The 19,340-nt window shown below is 40.3% G+C and overlaps 1 protein-coding gene across 1 annotated transcript in view; it reads left to right on the top strand.

The window, feature by feature from the left end:
* The window catches only part of ADARB2 (adenosine deaminase RNA specific B2 (inactive)), a 945,686-nt gene that overhangs the window by 901,132 nt on the left and 25,214 nt on the right, over nucleotides 1-19,340 (top strand). Inside the window, exon 11 of the mRNA XM_073581643.1 lies at nucleotides 16,289-16,467. Within this exon, the coding sequence (XP_073437744.1) occupies nucleotides 16,289-16,467 (179 nt within the window). The remainder of the gene's footprint in view (nucleotides 1-16,288; nucleotides 16,468-19,340) is intronic.

Here is a 19,340-nt window from a genome sequence, read left to right as displayed (position 1 = left end):
TGAATAAAGTATAGTCACATTCAAACCAATTCAGATAAATTACTGCGATTTAGTCAGAGAGTTTTCAGAAGAATTTTACATATTATTCTACATTGTGCGCTGTGACATTAGACACTTACAAATTAGTATATATATGGAAAAGTATCCCAAAATGATAGTATTTTACATTACAAGTGAAAGTAAAGATCAAGATATTAGCAACCATTGTTAGATGATGTGAAAGATTATGACGCCATGCACACAGAGACTGTCCCAATACTTTTGTCCATATGCTGTACATGTAATTGAGGTTTGCATGTTTCCCTTCTTCCATAAATCCCCCCAAAACATAGTGAAAAATTACTCAGTATTCTGTAAATTTAAAGCACTTATTAAATATAACAACATTTGTCTATTAACGTTATATTGACACCAGATATATACAAGATGTTTGCCTATGATCAGTAGAACACAAAAATAAAATTTACATTTGAAGAATAGAAGTACAAGAATGACAAAATGGGAAGAGAGGAAAAGTTAACAGCAACAAAAGAACCTCAAGGTCATATGGCATCAGGATAGAGGCAAGAGGTAATTCTGTCTTGGCGCCGCCACATAGAGATGATTTTCAAACCATTCAGAAGCCAAATCCTGTAATAACAACTCTCTGATCAATATAATTGATCTGATTTTAAAGCTTTTCCACCGTCCCATTATTTTTTTTTTAAGGCTCTGCCGGAGATAGCAGAGAGAATAAATTGAGCAATGGCGCATATGTGCCGTCAGTCACCACTCTATTCTGACTTAGCATTTCGGAGTCGCGATTCCGGGATCCTGAGGAAGACCCAGCAGTTGCATTCCAAACAATTTGCTGGTTACCATCAATCCCTGGAATAGATAATAGCAAAAATTGATGGAAATAACAGGATTTCTTTTTACAGGATCCTGTGTAATAAAGTAGCGCTGTCTACTATGCAATTTTGTACATTGACTCACTTGTGGCCAGAAGAACACTCGCGGACTAATGTACTCTTGTTGGCTTGTATTTCAGGAGCTTTCCTAACATACACATCTTAGGAATTCAAAGAAGATCAGAGACAGAATCTCAAACTTCAATCTCAGGCTTTGCATTAGGCCTAATACAAGGCATCAGTTTTGCCTAATCATCACTTGAAATAGTTATTCTCATTTCCTTTAGTTGGTAAAATTGCAAAGGACTTATAAAAACAAGCAACTTCATGATTCACTTGCCATTACAAATCCTCTCCATTCTCAAGAAAGGAGAGATCATTAATTGTATCGTTTACTGTTCTTGCTTAAGGGGTACTGTATATCCGGGTTTAAAAAGAAAAATGTACCTAAGCACTAACAGACATATATTGTTGTACCCGACACCAGTCATTGAGTGCTCTTGCCGGAGATTCAGCTACTTCCTACAGAGCAGCAGTTTCTCTTCCAATCGACAGGGTGGGACTACTAGTGCCATGCTGATTGACAACCGGCTTCCCCCAATTAGGCAGCGGAGAGCTGGCTGTCCATCAGCATGACGCTAGTAGTCCCACCCTGTCAACAGGAAAAGAAACTGCCACTCTGTTAACTTGACGTCAGTGGCAGTCTGTGACCTATCTGTGCTGATGGAGAATGGTGGCGGGCACAACAGGCAGGTAGGTAGCAACTACCAGCCTATTAGTGCTCAGGCACATTTTTTTAAAGACTTGAATATCACCTTTAAGTTACCGCCAACTTCTGCACAGTCTGTCAGAGGTTGCTGAACTCATTGACCAAAAGTGCAGACATTACAAGCTCTTTGCTACAGAGCCTGAAAGAGCTGCTCTGAACTTGTCTGAATTGCTTGATCTAGCCATCTTCAGTGCCACAGTGACTCATCCATTACTGTAGAAGCAAAGCTGCCCGTGCTTTCTTCAAGGGGCACACATTTCGGGACAGAGGCGTGGCAGTGCTATGAGCCTGACTTGTCCAGCAGTCAGGAGTCCACCACCTCCGGGAAATCGGGATGCCATCAATAATAAAAACAAAACTATAGAGAAAATTGTATCTAAGGCACTTATCCAACAAGCATCTTACCTTTATGAGTCAAAATTCCCTATTAATGCCAGTAGATGTTGTATTGTGTTGCCTTCTACTGAACCAAATACCTACATCAGAGAGATATCAATTTGATAGACCTCTATCTTCCTCCAACCTGTTGAACTATGTTAGTTAATAAAAGCCTGAGAATAAATGGTTGATCGCTTGATAATTTACATGGTTAATGTCTAAAGATATCTATATGCTATAGGCTCAAACAATTTCCCGTGAGTGGAGTAATTACTGGTCATGTAGTCTTCTCTGATTACACCCCAGCTTTATACCATATTGAGTTGTTCATATTCAGTCATCATCATCATATCCCTGCTAAAGTGTGGTTAAAGAAAACGCCGTCCAGATAATAATATTTCCAGTACTTTTGTTTTTCTCATGAAGTAAATCTTTAGCAAATAAATCTATTTTTCAGTTTTTCAGTTGTCTAACATTTCGTTCATAAATGAGATTTCATATCTGTGGGGAATTTTCATCATTTTATTCCGTGTGAATGCGGCATGACAAGGTCTACAGGGAGAAGATGTTGCCTAATCTGTTTTATTCTGTTTATCTTGCGTGCGTGCAAAGTGTCTGCTAATTCAGTTCACATTTACGTTTCCTATTCCTGATTGATCTCAATGTATCCGTATTTAATCTGGGTCCCGCAGCTATCTGGTTTCTCTGAATATGAAGTTCATTGTGGTTGTCATAGCATAAAGTCCTGAGAACTTTTTCGCTATAACATCCAAGCAGCAGCTACTTGTTATATGTGGGCTGTAACTCTTCAGTTTTTTTTTTTCTGATAATTTATTATTACTATTATGTGAAGACAAATGTAAAGAGCACAATTCTTGAAAGCTTATAAGATGAGAGACACCAGACCCCACAAAGCAGATGAGCTGAAGGCTGCTATCAAAGCAACCTGGGCTTCCATAACCCCTCAGCAGTGCCACAGGCTGATGCCTCCATGCCACGCCGCATTGATGCAGTAATTGATGCCAAAGGAGCTCCGACCAAGTACTGAGTGCATTTACTGACCATACATTTCAGTAGGCCAACATTTCAGATTTTAAAATCATTTTTTCAAGCTGGTGTTATAAAGTATTCTAATTTACTGAGATAATGACTGTTGGGTTTTCATTGGCTGTAAGCCAGAATCATCAACATTAACAGAAATAATCACTTGAAATAGATCACTGTGTGTAATGATGCTATATAATATGAGTCTCACTTTTTGTATTGAAGAAGTGAAATAAATTAATTTTTGATGATATTCTAATTTTGTGAGATGCACCTGTAGACCGTTTTGCACCATTAGATATGTGTATGAACACTAATAATTTACCATTTATGATTTGAACTTGTTTCATTAGATCCTCAATAAAGATTCTATTTTTTTTTTTTACCAGGTATAAAAGAAGATACATATCATATTAGTTTGCAAGCCTTCATTATCATCCTAAGGGGATGTGCACACGCTGCGGATTGGGGTGCGGCTTTGGCCTCATGGATTTTGTAAAATCCGCAGGTAAATCTGCAGGTCAAAAGACCTGCGGTTTTACCTGCGGTTTTTCATCTCCACAATGGAGGAGATGGCAAACCGCAGCGGAATCCGCAGAAAGAATTGACGTGTCAATTCTTTCTGCGGTTTAGAAACCGCAGGAAAACCGCACGGAAAAATCTGCACCGTCTGCACTGCGGTTTTTAATATCCATAGGCTATTATGGTACTGTACACCGCAGCAAAAAACTGCTGCAGAACCGCAGCAGAATCCACAGCGTGTGCACACACCCTTAGCCTTGTCTAGATTATTTGCATAGACAACAAAGTACAATGTTGCTTGATTTTGCCACTAACATGGCTGTTAAATAAAGAAAGCTGCTATCATAACAAGCTTAATAACGTGTCACTTACCATGCTTTCCTTATAATTAGCAAACTCCAGAGATGAGATTAAAATCTGCATAAACACTTCATTTCAGTCATCTGCATACAAGTGTTTAGGAATGCTGTGGACATTATTTGCCAGTGTCACCTTTACCTAGGTTTTCATTATATCTACTAAAATGCTTTTTTGCAGCGGTTGAGAAGCATCTTTTGTTTAATTAAATCTGAAGTCTGAATCTCGGCAAAATTAAATACTAAACCATATTTAACACGAACCTGTCAGCAGTTTTGGCCGATATAAGATGCGGCCACCGCCTTTCAGGGCTTATCTACAACATTCCATAATGCTGTAGATAAGCCCCCAATCCGACCTGAAAGATAAGAAAATTAAGTTTTATTATACTCACCCATGGTCGGTCCGTTCCGAAGGGTGTCGCAGGTCTGGCGCCTCCCATCTTCTTGCGATGCCGCCCTCCTGTTGCTTCATGCCTCCCCGGCATCGCACTCCTATGCAGACATACTTATCTGTCCTGTTGAGGGCAGAGAAAAGTACTGCAGTGCACAGGCAGCGGGAAAGGTCAGAGAGGCCCAGCACCTGCGCACTGCAGGAATTTGCTCTGCCCTCAATAGGGCAGATTAGTACGCCTGCGCAGGAGTGTGATTCCGGGGAGCTTGTGAAGCAAGTAGGAGGGCGGCATCGCAAGAAGATGGGAGGTGACGGACCAGGACCCAAGACACCGATCGGACCAGACCGCACTCCAGGTGAGTATAATAAAACTTATTTTTTTTATCTTTCAGATCTCTGATCGGGGGCTTATCTACAACATTATAGAATGCTGTAGATAAGCCCTGAAAGGCGCTGGCCGCATCTTATATCTGCCAAACTTGCTGACAGGTTCCCTTTAAGAAGCATTTCCTACTAAAAGAAAAAATATCACCAGTTTATAGTCCTTGATTTATCCACTTCTGGCAAGTTGGCAACTTAAATGAATGCTCAGGTTTAAATCTTAAAAAATGTCTGAAAATCAAAACCTACAGATGGTGCTTATCCCTGGCTGCTTTTTAACTTAGGTCTGCTAAGGCAGAGCTGTGACCTGTGACTACAGTTTGACTACAGTGCTTACAGGGGGTATGAAGTAGTCTAAGTCACAACTCCTCTCTTCTCCTTGGTTGAGGCTGCTGTTCTATCCCTCTTCTTGCAGGTCATCCTTTTCTGATTGGCTGCTTGGTATAGATAAAAGTCTATCACAGGCTCACCAGGAAGTCAGTGCATGGATAGCAGAATTCTATCATTGCAAGAGAAGAATGAATGTAAAGTACAGACTGCTAAACCACCTGTGAGGAAAAAATGTGATACTAAACTAACTGCTACATTGGTACTGGAAAATGAAGGATAAGGAGTAACATAGTGTGATGTCTTGTATATAAAGTCATTAGAACCAGATAAAAAGAGTCTCATGTACAGGAGTTGTGCTGAAGTTAGGCCCAACTCTACAAAATGGCATTGAAATTCAAAAAACAGCTGACTGCTCTTGTACCCGTTGAACCAGGAACTTCGATTCCAAAAATGTAGCACTTGAACAAGGAAAATTACAGTTGGTATAGGTCACTGTCAGCACCGTTAATGATGAGGAAATCATATCGATTTTGAAATGCATTGTCCACTAATGAATTTTATTATTTTACTCTATTTTATTCATCTTTCACATAGCTTATTACATACTCTTGTCTTTCTTATCTGCACTGTCTCTTTAAGAAGACCTGTCACTTGCTCTAAAAGTAGAGTTAAATTCCTTGTAAACATCCCTGTGCTCCCATGATTCTGCTGCTTCTTTCGATTTTGCGCTGCATCACTCTGTTGCAGAAATATCCATATTTGTTTCTTCTGGAGTGCACTATGTGAAATCTCTGCTTTACAGTCCAACTGGGCATTTATTCAGGTTTACCTGTAGTTGTATGCTTTCACCTCTCTCTCCTAGATTATGCCAATCACACATTAGCAGCATCTGAAACTGAAACTCTGCTGGTTTAGCTGTCGATCTGTGATTGTGAGGTGTCTGGGAGATTTCACATAGTGTGTTCCAGAAGAAAATAAAGTGAATATTTCTTTAACAATAATTTTTATTAGAATTTTCAGAATAGTAGGCAAAATGTAAAATTTACACTTGTACAGACCCATCTAAGTAAGTTATAAAAAGTGAATATTTCTGCAATGGGGTGGTGCAGCACAAAACAGAAAAGAGCAGCAGAATTAGGCAAGTTAAGCGATTTTTTTTTTTACAAGTCTGCACTTACTATAGTAAAAGTCTTATTCCTTTGGTCTGTTTGAATTAAAGACAAGTGATTACGACTTGATTCATCTGTCTCATATGCCGTTCCTTCAGCTCACCTGAACGTCGACAGATGAAAAATGCAGCGCTGCATCCAAGGGATTTATCTGTGAAAATATTTTCATCTTAAAAATGTCACTGCAAAACTAGATTAATTTTGCAGAACACGAGTAAAGCTTTGATAAATCCCCTGCAAGATGTCTTCTGCATAAATTAGACTGGGTCACATAAGAGGTAGCATCAAGCAGACCATGTCTGTCTTTTATGACTTAACATTTTATTTTCCTAAATTCTTTATAATACTTCCGGTAGTTTAAAAATACAAAAATATCTATTTAAAAATAATATTTGTATTCGTGTAAATTTGATTAAAGTGTCATAATGAGAACTTTTCTGTAAATATACAGTATATAACTTGTTTTTATTGCCATGCTTGTATTTTTACTAGATAACATGTTATTATAATATTCACATGCCAGAAATAAAGTCTTCCTTTGTAAAAATATAATAACTAAAACTAGGAATTTGCTTATTTTTGTTATGGGGTTAACAGCTTACAGGCAGGTAGTTTCTAACTACCTTCCTGTTCTGCTCGACAACAATCTCTGCTAGCTCAGCCGCAGTCACAGAGCGCTCCTGCCAGAGTCACATTTGACTGGCTTCCAGTGATGTCAAGTCGACAGAGCAAATTTTTCTTTTCAGCTCTCCTGTGTGGACGGGATATCTATGCTAATGTCATGCAGATTGATAACCAGCTCCCCGTTGCCTTGCTGCAGAGAGTCAGTTGTCAATCAGCATAACATCAGCAGTGACGCCCAATTGACATATTAAACCAGAAAAGAAATAGCTGATTTTTTTATGTGAGGGCAAAGGAAGCAGCAGTATTGCCGACAGGAGCAGTATGTGAGAGGATTGGCACCAGGCAGAAAAGGCAGGTAGTTAGCAACTACTTGCCAGTAAGTTCTTATCCCCATAGGGAAAATAAGCAAAGTCCCAGAAAGCTCCTTTAAATCCAACAAGGAAATGTATTTTCTACAAATTAGACTTGTCCTACAATACATAAGTGAATTAAAGCATTGTCCCAACTCGGTAACTGATCAACTACAAAAAGATAGCTGATAACTTTCTGATTACTGGTGGCAATTACCACAACCTCAATTAATCGCAGTAATGGGATTCTGAAATGCCTCATCTGCACCACTACTTCATTGCCCATCAGTGGGACTGCTAGAGCCAGATGCAGCAATTGACTTGTCCTGGAAGCCACATAGACATTGAATGAATTTCAGTGACATACTCTTGGGATTTGTGGGTGTCTCAGCTGTATTGACTTCCAGCGATCAGTTAGTTATGACTAGGGATGAGTGGATCAGTGGAAATATAGGGTTTTGGTACCCGACCCAAACTTTATTCCAAAGTACACTCCTGATACCAGAAATGTACCCGTACTTGAACCAGAACCCAAACCCTTTGAAAAGAATTTAGAACTGGATTTTGTGTCAGAAAATTCTCTCTCTTTTTCTCTTTCTGCAATGGACTTGCCCCAAAACGCCGAACATTGCAATGGACTTCCGGGAAAAGTGGAACTCTGCCCTTAGATGTATTACCTTATTATTATGTGGGCACGCAAGATTACTAGCACTTCCTATCTCTTCTTTTTCCTCTTCCATTACAATCCATCTTTTGATGAATGTCTAATTGTATAAGACCAAAACATCATGATTTGATTTGGATAATTACTACAATAAATTTTCAACTTAAAAACATATGTGACATGCACAAGTGTGAACTAGTCGGTCAGACAATGCTCACATCACCCAATGGCTGAAACACAAGAAAACACAAAATGACAAATTTGCAAAAAATACTCTGCAGTAAAAAACATGACAGTAATCAGCAAGTGCTGTATAATGAATACAGGGTATTTAGTCGATACGTTTTTTGCAAAAAATGTATACCAAGCCGCTTCACCACGTCACGGTAACCCTTCACGAAGCAGTCCCTATCTAATGTATTTAAAACCTGAACATGTGAACAGTCTCTAAATGAACAAGATACAGACAGGCGCCTCCTAGCATATGGGCTTGTGGTGTAAGACAGCTCATTTATGTGCATGTCACACAGGAGAGGGGTGGGGTCTCCCAAATCATGCTGAGCAAGGAAAAAAACAGATTAAAAACATATGTGACATGCACAAGTGTGAACAAGTCGGTCAGACAATGCTCACACCACCCAATGGCTGAAACACAAGAAAACACAAAATGACAAATTTGCGAAAAATACTCTGCAGTAAAAAATATGACAGTAATCAGCAAGTGCTGTATAATGAATACAGGGTATTTAGTCGATACGTTTTTTGCAAAAAATGTATACCAAGCCGCTTCACCACGTCATGGTAACCCTTCACAAAGCAGTCCCTATCTAATGTATTTTAAACCTGAACATGTGAACAGTGTCTAAATGAACAGGATACAGACAGGCGCCTCCTAGCATATGGGCTTGTGGTGTAAGACAGCTCATTTATGTGCATGTCACACAAGAGAAGGGTGGGGTCTCCCAAACCATGCTGAGCAAGGAAAAAACGGATTAAAAACATATGTGACATGCACAAGTGTGAACAAGTCGGTCAGACAATGCTCACACCACCCAATGGCTGAAAAACCACAAAATACAAAATTACAAATTTGCAAAAAATACTCTGCAGTAAAAAACATGACAGTAATCAGCAAGTGCTGTATAACGAATACAGGGTATTTAGTCGATACATTTTTTGCAAAAAATGTATACCAAGCCGCTTCATCACGTCACGGTAACCCTTCACGAAGCAGTCCCTATCTAATGTATTTAAAACCTGAACATGTGAACAGTGTCTAAATGAACAGGATACAGACAGGCGCCTCCTAGCATATGGTCTTGTGGTGTAAGACAGCTCATTTATGTGCATGTCACACAGGAGAGGGGTGGGGTCTCCCAAACCATGCTGAGCAAGGAAAAAACAGATTAAAAACATATGTGACATGCACAAGTGTGAACAAGTCGGTCAGACAATGCTCACACCACCCAATGGCTGAAACACAAGAAAACACAAAATGATTATCAAAGCTGACACCCGGCACAATGTGTCAGGGGAGGTCACGGACCGCCCCTGACACGTTAACCCCTTGCACACCGCGATCAAACATGATCGCGGTGTACTGGGGGTTAGGCTAGTTTCACACTAGCGTTTTGGAGCACAGCGACGGCCTGCGCACGGCCGCCGCTAAGCCCCGCCCCCTGCCGTGCCCCCACCGGTAGCTCCGCCCACCGGCGCATGACGCTGCATGCGCCCTGAGTCCCCTATCTTTATCACAGGGGGCGCAGGCCGTGCGCAGTATGCGTTTGGCGGCGCATGCGCCTTTTTGACGGTGCGCCGACGCAACCAAAATGCAGCAGGTTGCGTTTGGCGCAGGTCGGCGCACCGTCAAAAGGACGCATGCGCCGCCAAACGCATACTGCGCACGGCCTGCACCCCGTGTGATAAAGATAGGGGACGCAGGGCACATGCAGCGTCATGCGCCGGTGGGCGGAGCTACCGGCGGGGCGCGGCAGGGGGCAGGGCTTAGCGGCAGCCGTGCGCAGGCCGTCGCTGCGCTCCAAAACGCTAGTGTGAAACTAGCCTTAAAGGGAAGCATCGGCAGGGAGGGGGCTCCCTCCGTGCTTTCCTGAGCCCCCCACAGCAGCACAATGTGCAGCGCTGCTGCGGGGGGCTCCTTCCCTGCAGGCCCCCGAATCCAAGATGGCGATGGGGACCTTCGGGGGCCTGCAGGGAGCCGGCTTCCTCAGTGCCTGCAAAGCGCAGGCAAGGAGGAAACCTGCACATTGCCTGTGACAGATCACTGATCTGCCACAGTGATCTGTGATGTGACAGATCAGCGATCTGTCACAGGACAGTGATGTCCCACCTGGGACAATGTAATAAAGTTTAAAAAAAAAGTGTTAAAATAATTTTTAAAAAATCACCAAATAAATTAGAAAAAAAAAATATTCCCCCAATAAATTCATTTTTTGGAAATAAAAAAAAAAATAAAAGTACACATATTTGGTATCGCCGCGTCCGTAACGACCTGCCCTATGAAACTGTCCCATTAGTTATCCCCTTTAGCAAACCCCTTAAAAAATAAAAATAAAAAACGAAGCAAAAAATAATGATTTATTATCATACCGCCGAATAAAAAGCGCAATAACGCGCGATGAAAAAGACGCATATAAATATCCATGGTACCGCTGAAAACGTCATCTTGTCCCACAAAAAATGAGCCACCATACAGCATCATCAGCGAAAAAATAAAAAAGTTATAGCTCGCAGAATAAATCGATGCAAGTAATGCAAATAATTATTTTTTATATAAAATTGTTTTCATTGCAAAAAACTGACAAAACATAAAAAAAGACGTAAATGAGGTATCGCTGCAACCGTACCGACCCGAAGAATAAAACCGCTTTATCAATTTTATCGCACGCGGAACGATGTAAACACACCCTCCCCCAAAAGAAATTCATGAAACGCTGGTTTTTGTTCATTCTGCGTCCCAAAAATCAGAATAAAAAGCGATCAAAAAATGTCACGTGCCCAAAAATGGTAACAATAAAAACGTCAACTCGTCCCACAAAAAATAAGACCTCACATGACTCGGTGGGTCAAAATACGGAAAAATTATAGCTCTTAATATGTGGTGATGCAAAAACTATTTTTACAATAAAAAGCGTCTTTTAGCGTGTGACAGCCGCCAAACATAAAAACTGCCATAAATAGTAAATCAAACCCCCCGTTATCACCCCTTTAGTTAGGGAAAAATAATAAAATTAAAAGAAAATGTATTTATTTCCATTTTCCCATTAGGGTTAGGGCTAGGGCTAGGTGCTAGGGCTAGGGTTAGGGCCAGGGCTAGGGCTAGGGCTAGGGTTAGGGCTATGGTTAGGGCTGAGATTAGGGTTAGAGGTGTGTTGGGGTTCGGGTTGGAGATATAATTGGGGATTTCCACTGTTTGGGCACATCAGCTGCTCTCCAAATGCTCTCCAAATGCAACATGGCGTCTGATCTCAATTCCAGCCAATTCTGCGTTGAAAAAGTCAAATGGTGCTCCTTCCCTTCCAAGCTCTGCCATGCGCCCAAACAGTGTTTTACCCCCACATATGGGGTATCAGCCTACTCAGGACAATTTGCAAAACAACTTTTGGGGTCCAATTTCTCCTGTTACCCTTAGGAAAATAAAAAATTGGGGGCAAAAATATCATTTTTGTGGAAAAAAATGATTTTTTTATTTTCACGCCCGGGCGTTATAAACTTCTGTGGAGCACTTGGGGGTTCAAAGTGCTCACCACACATCTAGACAAGTTCCTTAGGGGTCTAGTTTCCAAAATGGGGTCACTTGTGGTGAGTTTCAATAGTTTAGGTACATCAGGGGCTCTCCAAACGCACATGACACCTGCAGACCATTCCATCAAAGTCTGAATTCCAAAACGTCACTACTTCCCTTCCGAGACCCGACGTGTGCCCATACAGTAGTTTTCTCCCACATATTGGGTATCAGCATACTCAGGACAAATTGGACAACAACATTTGGGGTCCAATTTCTCCTGTTACCCTTGGGAAAATAAAAAATTTGGGGACTAATTTATTTTTATTTTCATGCCCGGGCATTATAAACTTCTGTGAAGCCCTTGGGGGTTCAAAGTTCTCACCACACATCTAGATAAGTTCCTTGGGGGGTCTAGTTTCCAAAATGGTGTCATTTGTGGGGGGTTTCCACTGTTTTGGTACATCAGGGGTTTTCCAATCGCGACATGGTGTCCGATCTCAATTCCAGCCAAAAACGTCAAATGGCGCTGCTTCCCTTCCGAGCTCTGTCATGCGCCCAAATAGTGGTCTACCCCCACATATGGGGTATCAGCGTACTCAGGACAAATTGCACAATAACTTTTAGGGTCCTGTTCCCCTTGGGAAAATAAAAATTGGGGGTGAAAAGATCATTTTTGTGGAAAAAATATGATTTTTTAATTCTACTGCTGTATGTTATAAACTTCTGTGAAGCCCTTGTGGGTTCAAAGTTCTCACCACATATCTAGATAAGTTCCTTGGGGGGGTCTAGTTTCCAAAATGGGGTCACTTGTGGGGGGTTTCCACTGTTTAGGTACATCAGGGGCTCTCCAAATGTGACATGGCGTCCGATCTGAATTCCAGCCAATTTTGCATTGAAAAAGTCAAACGGCGCTCCTTCCCTTCTGAACTCAGCCATGCGCTGAAACAGTGGTTCCCCCCACATATCAGGTATCAGCGTACTCAGGACAAATTGCACAATAAATTTTGCAGTCCAATTTCTCCTGTTACCCTTGGTAAAATAAAAAAAATTGAACCTGAATTATTTTTTTTGTGAAAAAAGTTAAATGTTCATTTTTTTTAAAAATATTCAAAATATTCCTGTGACGCACCTAAAGGTTAATAAACTTCTTGAATGTGGTTTTGAGCACCTTAAGGGGTTCAGTTTTTAGAATGGTGTCACTTTTGGGTATTTTCTATCATATAGACCCCTCAAAGTGGCTTCAAATGTGATGTGGTCCGTAAAAATAAAATGGTGTTGCAAAAATGAGAAATCGCTGGTCAATCTTTAACCCTTATAACTTCCTAACAAAAAAAAATTTTGGTTCCAAAATTGTGCTGATGTAAAGTAAATATGTGGGAAATGTTACTTATCAAGTTTTTTGTGTGCCTTATCTCTGTGATTTAAGGGCATAAAAATTCACAGTTGGAAAATTGCAAAATTTTCAAAATTTTCACCAAATTTCCATTTTTTCCACAAATAAACGCAAGTTGTTTGAATTAAATTTTACCACTAACATGAAGTACAATATGTCACGAGAAAACAATGTCAGAATCACCAGGATCCATGGAAGTGTTTCAGAGTTATTACCTCATAAAGGGACAGTGGTCAGAATTGTAAAAATTGGCCCGGTCATGAACGTGCAAACCACCCTTGGGGCTTAAGGGGTTAAAGTGGCTCTTCAAATAAATCACCCACCCGTCTTGTAGTGTTGACATCCAACCCCTCATTTATATATGTGAAATCTGCAGCTAATCAATATTCCCTGCCCAATCGTAGCTTTAAAATAATCTCCAAAAAACGCTTTAAATGACTATTTTCCTTTTAAATGTACAGTTTGTACAGCATAAGCTCATTTTCTGTACATTTGATGAACAGATAGTGACAACAATAATTGAGCTGGAGGTGAAATCTTGGAAAATTACCGTACTAAACAAAAAGTGCAAAAAAAAAATGCCCATGCTTCAAGTTGCACGGAGTAGTACACTGCGCACAGGAGTCTATACTGTTCATACTGTTGGGTAAGTATTAGGTGAAACTTTATTTTCCATGATATTTGCAAAACATAATACTATATATGTATCAAAATAAGTGATCATATAATAAACCACAGACAAAAATGGCACATCATATAAATCCGTCCATAATGTGCGTTTTCCATTGTATACTATCTGCTCTGTAAAAAAAAAAATCTGTTATTTTCACCTTTTTTGGAGAATATCATTTATCTCCAGAAATCCCTCTACTGATCTTCAGATTCTTATTAAACTACCATTTAATACAGCACCATGGAAACACGACAGTGCCGCCCTCCTGTGCCGCTGACACACGGCTTTTTGTAATATGTAGATAGGAACGTCTGTCCTTCCATTATTAAATGGCATTCTTTATTAATATCCTACAAAATACCAACAAAACAAGCAGTGTCTGTCGTCCAGGGCTGTTCATTAAGTAATGATGTGATTGAAAATGTCACCCAACCAGTGTGAATAAAGCTGGTGCCGTCACAATTCCCGATTCAGCTCAGATCATATCTGATTCAAGACAGGAAATTTAGCAGCAATTATTTAACTTACGAAAGAAAAGTTCATATCTTCGGCAAAACAGCACAATTGTAAAAAGAATAGATATTAGTGCTTAGCATTTTAATTGCCAGACTCAGTGCTGAAATTTGTGTCTGTAATTTTTTCATTTTTTGCCTTTAAATAGTGTAGAATTAAAGAAACATACCTGTAAGGATGGTAAAATGCCTATGAAGGAACTGCGTGGGCAGAGCACAGCTTCCTTGATTGGTTCTTTGAATCCATTTGTCATTCTCCGCACCCTCACACCCAGCATTCAGCAGTCTAGAACTTTGGTCTAGTTTGTTCCTTTAGGCTGTGATAACATTTTTGGTGGGGTTTTTTTGTTTTTGTTTTGTTTTTCAATATTTTATCTTTCAGAAATACAACTTCAATCATATATCGCTCAGTATTAAGAAATTGTAGAACATGTAAAAAAAAAAAATATTTGTCTCTACAAATAAAATCTGTTTTGTACTCTCAACTGTGGCACAGGACACTTTTCAAAGTAAATAATGACAAAATAAAACTTCAAATAACAGAGCGGTAGATTAAATATGCAAATTGTCTCGTCACAAAGAGAAGAGGACTAGAAGTCCAGCGCCTCCTGCTGGAAGCGGCGATCGTAAAAGTCAATATCGACTCTTTAAGGCCCCTTTACATTTAGCGATGCACCAGCGATCCGACCAGCGATCCGACCCGGTCAGGATCGCTGGTGCATCGCTAAATGATCGCTAGTGAGCTGTCACACAGGCAGACCTCACAGCGATGTAGCAGTGACGCAGCGCACAATACTCACCTTTCACACACAGCGATCCAGACGTCCTCCCGCCCGCCTCCACGCGTAGCTCATCGTCACAGCAGGAAGTCCCAGCAGGAAGCGCCTGACGAGAAATGGAGCCGCCCAATCTCGCGCGATCAGCGATGGACAGCTGGGGAGCCGATCGGAGGGAAGTATCACACATAGCGATATCGCTAGCAATATCGCTATAACGTCACAAAATCGGTGACGTTATAGCGATATCGCTAGCGATATCGCTATGCGTAAAACCCCCTTAAATGAGCCTTGCAAAATGACTTAAAATAAAAGCCAAGCCAGAATCTTCTAGCTTACTCATTTTTAATTGGTAATTTTGGAACACGGTTGTTTTTGTTTGTGCACTTTTTTTTGTGTGTGTGAACCATTGCATATGGTTTTTTAATCAATAAAGATAATTTTTAGGGCTATATATGATTTAACAGTTGGATACCCTTTTTAGATCAATTTTTGATAATTCCAAGCCAGAATCTCAATTTTTAGACAAGGTGTTTCGGGGTGTTACCCCTCATCAGTACAAAGTGTGAGATCTGATTTGGCTAGGTGAGGGGCTCTGGACTGGGATCTAATTGGTAACATTTCTCCTTGTGGAGAGAGACAAGGCAAGCCTGCTTTGGCAGAGTGAGGAGACTTATAAGCCATACATGCTCCTCTGAGAAATTAAATATCCAAATTGTCTCCATAGAGAGGACTCAGCAATCCTAAAAGTCAATATTGACTCGTTAACGAGCTTTGAAATATGACATGGTAAAAAAGCCAAACCAGAATCTCAATTTGCAGATTTGGGGTGTTGCCTCTCAATATTGAGTGGTAGGTTGAAAGATTACACATAAAAGTTGAACCACACCTCTGTATATAATACACTTGCATATTTATCTAGAGATATTAAGGACACTTTTTCTTCTTTAAAACTTATTTTGTATGGGCACAAGGGAATTCAAAAAAAGTGTACTCACTTCTTCGACTGGAGGCACTGATCAATTGTGACTACAGTTTGCCCCACCGGTCTCTTGGTATTATCCATATCAAATAACGGCTCCATCCAATCTTTCCTGCTTAGACTAAATGTAGCCACTGATTGTCTGCACCCATCACTTGACATTGAAAAAGCCAAGATACTGGCAGAGGTGCAGTAGCCAGTGCGGAGGAGCAGCACCGGTCAGTGAAGAGAGTGCATTTTTTTTAACTGCCAACCTTGGGCCTTACACAATAAGTTTTAAAGTAGAGGACAATCCCTATATGATAACAATGTTTTTTCTGTTTTATTTTTGGTCAGGTGTAAGCAATGTTCAAACTCGGCAACCAGGGAAATCTCCAAGCTTTAGCGTTAATTGGATTATGGGAAGCCCGGATCTTGAATTTATTAATGCAACAACAGGGAAAAGAAGCTGTGGCGGTCCATCCAGACTCTGCAAACACTTACTATATGTTCGGTGGTCGAGGTTATATGAAAAGGTACTTGTCCATAATTTACCTCCACTACAATTTTTTGTCAACCTAAAACATTGTTGATTTTTTTCCTTAAATATATTAAAAACATAATGTAATATTATGGATAACAAACAACTGGACCAGATTTTTCCACAATGACAGAAGGAGTTTTCATGACTAGTGAACACCAATAATAATAATCATTTTATTTCTATAGCGCCAACATAATCTGTACCACTTTACTTTTCAGAGGAACCAGCTCCTTTTCCGCCTTACCAGTTTTTCATCGCCAGTGACAAAGATTACATCTGCTTTTACAGTGTGCCACTAGATATTATTCAATTCATTTTGGATGTGTGGAGTGTTGGACACTTAGCATTTTAGTTTAGCTTGGAATTATTTAATTTTTTAGAACACCGTTTTTTCTGTATGCATCATACATATATAAAATGTACGGATAATATGCAATAAGCAAATCTGTGTGAGGTGAATTCAATTTGTCTCAAATGTTACAAAAACAATTTGGATTTTACTGAATCCTAATTTTGGGGCGGCAATTCGCTTCATGCAAGTTCATGGAAAATGGAGGATGGCTGGACCTCATTTTTCTAACTTGCTAAGCCTGAAAAAAGATACCACGCTGTTTACCCATCAAGTATTTTTTTTTTCACCTGATTCTGCATAGATCTCTCAGTGCAAATATATATAATGTATGTGTATGTACTGTGTATGTATATATATATATATATATATATACAGTTGTGGCCAAAAGTATTGACACCCCTGCAATTCTGTTAGATAATTCTCAGTTTCTTCCTGAAAATGATTACAATCACAAATTCTTTGGTATTATTATCTTCATTTAATTTGTCTTAAATGAAAAAACACAAAAGAGAATGAAGCAAAAATGAGTTGGAGTTTTGTGATCATTTAACACAAAACTCCAAAAATGGGCCAGACAAAAGTATTGGCACCCTCAGCCTAATACTTGGTTGCACAACCTTTAGCCAAAATAAGTGTGACCAACCACTTCCGGTAACGATCAATGAGTTTCTTACAATGCTCTGCTGGAATTTTAGACCATGCTTCTTTGGCAAACTGCTCCAGGTCCTCTATATTTGAAGGGTGCCTTCTCCAAACTGCCATTTTTAGATCTCTCCACAGGTGTTCTATGGGATTCAGGTCTGGACTCATTGCTGGCCACCTTAGAAGTCTCCAGTGCTTTCTCTCAAACCATTTTCTAGTGCTTTTTGAAGTGTTTTGGGTCATTGTCCTGCTGGAAGACCCATGACCTCTGAGGGAGACCCAGCTTTCTCACACTGGGCCCTACATTATGCTGCAAAATTTGTTGGTAGTCTTCAGACTTCATAATGCCACGTACACGGTCAAGCAGTCCAGTGCCAGAGGCAGCAAAGCAACCGCAAAACATCAGGGAACCTCAGCCATGTTTGACTGTAGGGACCGTGTTTTTTTCTTTGAATGCCTCTTTTTTCTCCTGTAAACTCTATGTTGATGCCTTTGCCCAAAAAGCTCTACTTTTGTCTCATCTGACCAGAGAACATTCTTCCAAAACGTTTTAGAGTTTTTCAGGTAAGTTTTGGCAAACTCCAGCCTGGCTTTTTTATGTCTCGGGGTAAGAAGTGGGGTCTTCCTGGGTCTCCTACCATACAGTCCCTTTTCATTCAGACGCCGACGGATAGTACGGGTTGACACTGTTGTACCCTCGGACTGCAGGGCAGCTTGAACTTGTTTGGATGTTTGTCGAGGTTCTTTATCCAACATCTGCACAATCTTGCGTTGAAATCTCTTAAATTTTTCTTTTCCGTCCACATCTAGGGAGGTTAGCCACAGTGCCATGGGCTTTAAACTTCTTGATGACACTGTGCACGGTAGACACAGGAACATTCAGGTCTTTGGAGATGGACTTGTAGCCTTGAGATTGCTCATGCTTCCTCACAATTTGGTTTCTCAAGTCCTCAGACAGTTCTTTGGTCTTCTTTCTTTTCTCCATGCTCAATGTGGTACACACAAGGACACAGGACAGAGGTTGAGTCAACTTTAATCCATGTCAACTGGCTGCAAGTGTGATTTAGTTATTGCCAACACCTGTTAGGTGCCACAGGTAAGTTACAGGTGCTGCTAATTACACAAATTAGAGAAGCATCACATGATTTTTCAAACAGTGCCAATACTTTTGTCCACCCTCTTTTTTATGTTTGGTGTGGAATTATATCCAATTTGGCTTTAGGACAATTCTTTTTGTGTTTTTTCATTTAAGACAAATTAAATTAAAATAATAATAGCACAGAATTTGTATTTGCAATCATTTTCAGGAAGAAACTGAGTATTATCTGACAGAATTGCAGGGGTGTTAGTACTTTTGGCCACAACTGTATAATATGCATGTGTATGTGTATATAATGTGTGTTATGTATGTATATATATATATATATATATATATATAATGTATGTGTATGTATATATAATGTGGGTATATACAGTTGTGCTCAAAAGTTTACATACACCTGCAGAATGTTTTCTTTCTTGGCCTTTTTTTCAGAGAATATGAATGATAACACCAAAACTTTTTCTCCACTCATGGTTAGTGGTCAGACTGCAGGGGGCACGGCACGCACTAACCACATCACCGTGCCCTCTGCTGTCTGAACGTCAATATAGATGACGTGTCAGACAGCAGCAAGCAGCGATGGACCGGGGGACAGGGGAATATCGCTATACTTACCCATCATGGCACAGTCTCTGCAGCCCCCAGCTTCTCCGCGATCTCCCTTCCTGCCTTCAGCGGTCACGCAGCACCGCTCATTAAACTCATGAATATGCGCATATTCATGAGTTTAATGAGCGGTACCATGTGACCGCTGAAGGAAGGAAGGGAG

Source organism: Dendrobates tinctorius, unplaced genomic scaffold, assembly GCF_039654945.1.
Source record: "Dendrobates tinctorius isolate UK_male_01 unplaced genomic scaffold, ASM3965494v1 ptg000070l, whole genome shotgun sequence".
Classification (NCBI taxonomy): domain Eukaryota; kingdom Metazoa; phylum Chordata; class Amphibia; order Anura; family Dendrobatidae; genus Dendrobates; species Dendrobates tinctorius.
The sequence above is the reverse complement of the archived record's forward strand: the minus strand, read 5'-3'. Positions and strand labels throughout refer to the sequence as shown.